The sequence below is a fragment of the Lactuca sativa genome, chromosome 9, assembly GCF_002870075.4.
Source record: "Lactuca sativa cultivar Salinas chromosome 9, Lsat_Salinas_v11, whole genome shotgun sequence".
Taxonomy (NCBI): domain Eukaryota; kingdom Viridiplantae; phylum Streptophyta; class Magnoliopsida; order Asterales; family Asteraceae; genus Lactuca; species Lactuca sativa.
Genome location: NC_056631.2, coordinates 106,877,897 through 106,881,205, shown reverse-complemented (window position 1 = coordinate 106,881,205; position 3,309 = coordinate 106,877,897). Strand labels below are relative to the sequence as shown.

General features: G+C 42.3%; 1 protein-coding gene across 1 annotated transcript; it reads left to right on the top strand.

Annotated features, from left to right (window-relative positions):
* On the top strand, positions 1–464 carry LOC122196114 (uncharacterized). Its single transcript, XM_042898442.1, has 2 exons — positions 1–149; positions 263–464. The coding sequence occupies exons 1-2, from the start codon at positions 1–3 to the stop codon at positions 462–464; spliced, it is 351 nt and encodes a 116-aa protein (XP_042754376.1).
* Positions 465–3,309: the final 2,845 nt, after the last annotated feature.

Here is a 3,309-nt window from a genome sequence, read left to right as displayed (position 1 = left end):
ATGGCATCTGCAAGCAGATCAACGTTAATGTCTGGTATGCGAACAACCGCATCTCAAACCACCATAATTTCAATAACCCTAGCCCCAAAACATGTACCTATTTCTCCATTTTTGTCATCTACAAGAACACTCCCTCGTGCAGCTTCAAGGTAGATGCTTTACCGATTACACATACAAAAAAACACACCGAACCACGCACTATAACCAACCCTATTTCTAAATTCTGCAAAATCGATTTAAACATTGTGGTGTTATTCTTCAGGATTGTTGGGGCATTGGGAATGGTTGAATCCATGATGCCTCTTCACAGTGCAATTGCATCTGCTCGTCTCAGATCGAGCCTAGCAGTTGATTCCGCATGTTGGCCGACATTGGTGGATGAAGGCGACGAGTGGTGGAGGATCGTCGGTGATGACGGTAATTATGGTTGTGTTGTGCCCTTCAACATCGGTAGCAATGGTTAGGATCGAATAGGTGGTGGTTTTAAAAAGCCGATGGAGAAAACCTAGGAGGCTAAAGTCAATAGTTACCATAATTATAGGATATTATTTGTGGAAACTGATTATCAAATTACCTATTTATCCTTATTTATTTAATTATTTATTTATATTTTAAATTTTGATTGGCCCACATTTATGCATACAATAATACAATAGATACATTAAACACCTTAACCTAGCTCTCTCTCTCTCTCACTCTCTCTCTCTCTCTCTCTCTATATATATATATATATATATATATATATATATATATATATATAAGCTCCATTGAGAAAAATATAAAAAGTTGAGAATGAGGAAATTACTTTCAGCCAATCATTTATTTTTTCCGCAAATAATTCTGGCGTACCGGCATGACGGAATATAAGAAATATTAATTTATGAATATAAATGTAACGACCCGTTTCCGGTATGTTAATTAATTTGTTTTGGGCTAAGTTTTCAAGAGGGACTCGGCGAGTTCTAGCCTGACTCGCCGAGTCGGGTCGCGCATCTTGGGCACGCGGGAGCCGGCGACTCGACGAGTCCATATCCTGGACTCGGCGAGTCCATCCGTCTGGGTGAAACCCTAACTCCCCGGGTTTGCTCACTATTTAAACCCCATTATAGCCTCCATCTCGTCACTTTCCCCTGTGAGCACTGTGAGAAACCCTAAACCTTCCTCTTGTGAGCTTATAAGTGATCTTATTCCATTTTGGTGAAGGAGTGAAGAAGGAGAAGAAGAAGGAAGCAAGGAAACGAGCTCTTGTGCCAAGATCCAAGGTCAAGTGTGAACTTATTCAGGTATTTTCGGAGTCCTCTTCTGGTTTCATGCTTAAACTTCCATTAGAGCTCTTTTAAGGGCTATTTGATGCTTGTTCCAAGCTTTATGCTTGCTTGATTGTACTATTAAGCCGAAACACCTATGGATCTGAGTGTTGGGGTGTTGAAGAGTCCAGATCCACTGTCTTTTTGGGGTTACATTGCTTATTAGCCATGGATCTACCCTTATTGTGCATATTTTAGCCTTATTTCCCTCATTCGTGTAGTGGTGCACGTAAAGTTGGAAACTTTACGTGGTAAAACAGCTTAATGGACCTAGATCTATCATTTGCATGTGTTGGATTCAAGAGAAATCGAGTAAAAATATGTTGCATGGCGGCGACTCGGCGAGTCGGAAGAACGACTCGACGAGTCACGTCGCGGGTCCCGAGTTCTCCAGTTTCTTCAGTGTCGAGTGGACTAGGTGAGTTAGGGAGTGGACTCAGCGAGTTAAGAGTAGACTCAGTAATGGAGGGACTCGGCGAGTTGTTCATACAACTCGGCGAGTCCAAGGCAATCTCCTTAAGGATTAAGAACAACTCGTCGAGTCTGTTCATCTGACTCGGCGAGTCGGATGAAGATCATCTGAGTTCTTGGATCCAGAGGGTACCCGTCGAGTCGATGCCACACTCGACGAGTAACAGCATGTAAGAGTTGAGCGGAGAATCTAGGACTCGGCGAGTCGGGTATCCCGACTCGGCGAGTCAGCCCTGAGTAAGTCAACTTTGACCAAGGGTAAAAGGGTCATTTTACCCTGAGTATAGTGCTAGTGATTGATTGAGTGTGTTTATGGATTTGTAGCCGAGGAGATTCAGGAGCAGCAGCCGTTAGCTTTCCGAGCCGCACACTCATCCGCTAGCTGACGAGGTGAGTCTCCTTTCCGTAGGGACGGGTCTAAGGCCACAATGCCGGCCCGTCCAGTTAATAGTAGTTCCGGACTTCGGTCCGATGTAGTAGTTCGTATGTTTGATGCCTTCGTGGTTCAGACATGTTTTGTGTGCTATGTGTATGTGTTTATGTTCCGGGCCACGGCCCGATGCAGTATGCAATATAAATGGTTATGATATGCTATGCTATGTGCAGTCAGTCCCGGACCTCGGTCCGATGCAGGGGACACGGTCCCAGTCAGTTCCGGACTCGGTCCGATGCAGTCAGTTCCGGACTTCGGTCCGATGCAGTTAGTTCCGGACTTCGGTCCGATGCAGGGGACAAGGTCCCAGCCAGTTCCGGACTTTGGTCCGATGCAGTTTCCGGGTTTCGGCCCGATGCAGTGGGCAAGGCCCAATATGTGTTTATGTGTTATTGTATGGTATGTGGTAGTTTGGGGGAGCTCACTAAGCTTCGTGCTTACAGTTTCAGTTTTGGTTTCAGGTACTTCCGCAAGCAAAGGGAAGAGCTCTGGATGACGGCATTGCACACACCACCGCCTCAGCTTTAGCCTGGGATTGATTTAGATGTTTGATCTGATGTAGCATGATACAGTTTTTCCGCACAGTATTTTACTATGTTTTGGAATACATCACGTATGGTTTTATTATATGATGCTCTGATTGCAGTTTTGATTATATTAAAAACAATTTTTTTTGGGTCGTATTTTTGGGTTGTTAACTCGAATCTGGTTAAACGAATCCTATACAAGATGAGCATTACATACCAATGTTTATTGTGAGTTCTACATCTTAAGAATATGGTGAGTTTTTCAGTTGATCTCAAGAACTCTTTATAATCCCTCGTCAATGTGACCCATGGATTTTATGTGTGCATTACATTTCATGGATCTGCTTCTTATTACAGATTTATATAGATAGTGATATAACAGAATGTTAGAGATATTAAAGATTTAAAAGATCTTAAATCAAACAGGAAACCCACAAGATAAACATGGAAAATGACTATCTTCAATTATTAATAAAATAAAACAGTCCAACAACAATTTTTATATAATTTCCATAATAATATAAAATTAATGACAACATTATTTATATACATATGTATTAGTGGTACCAAG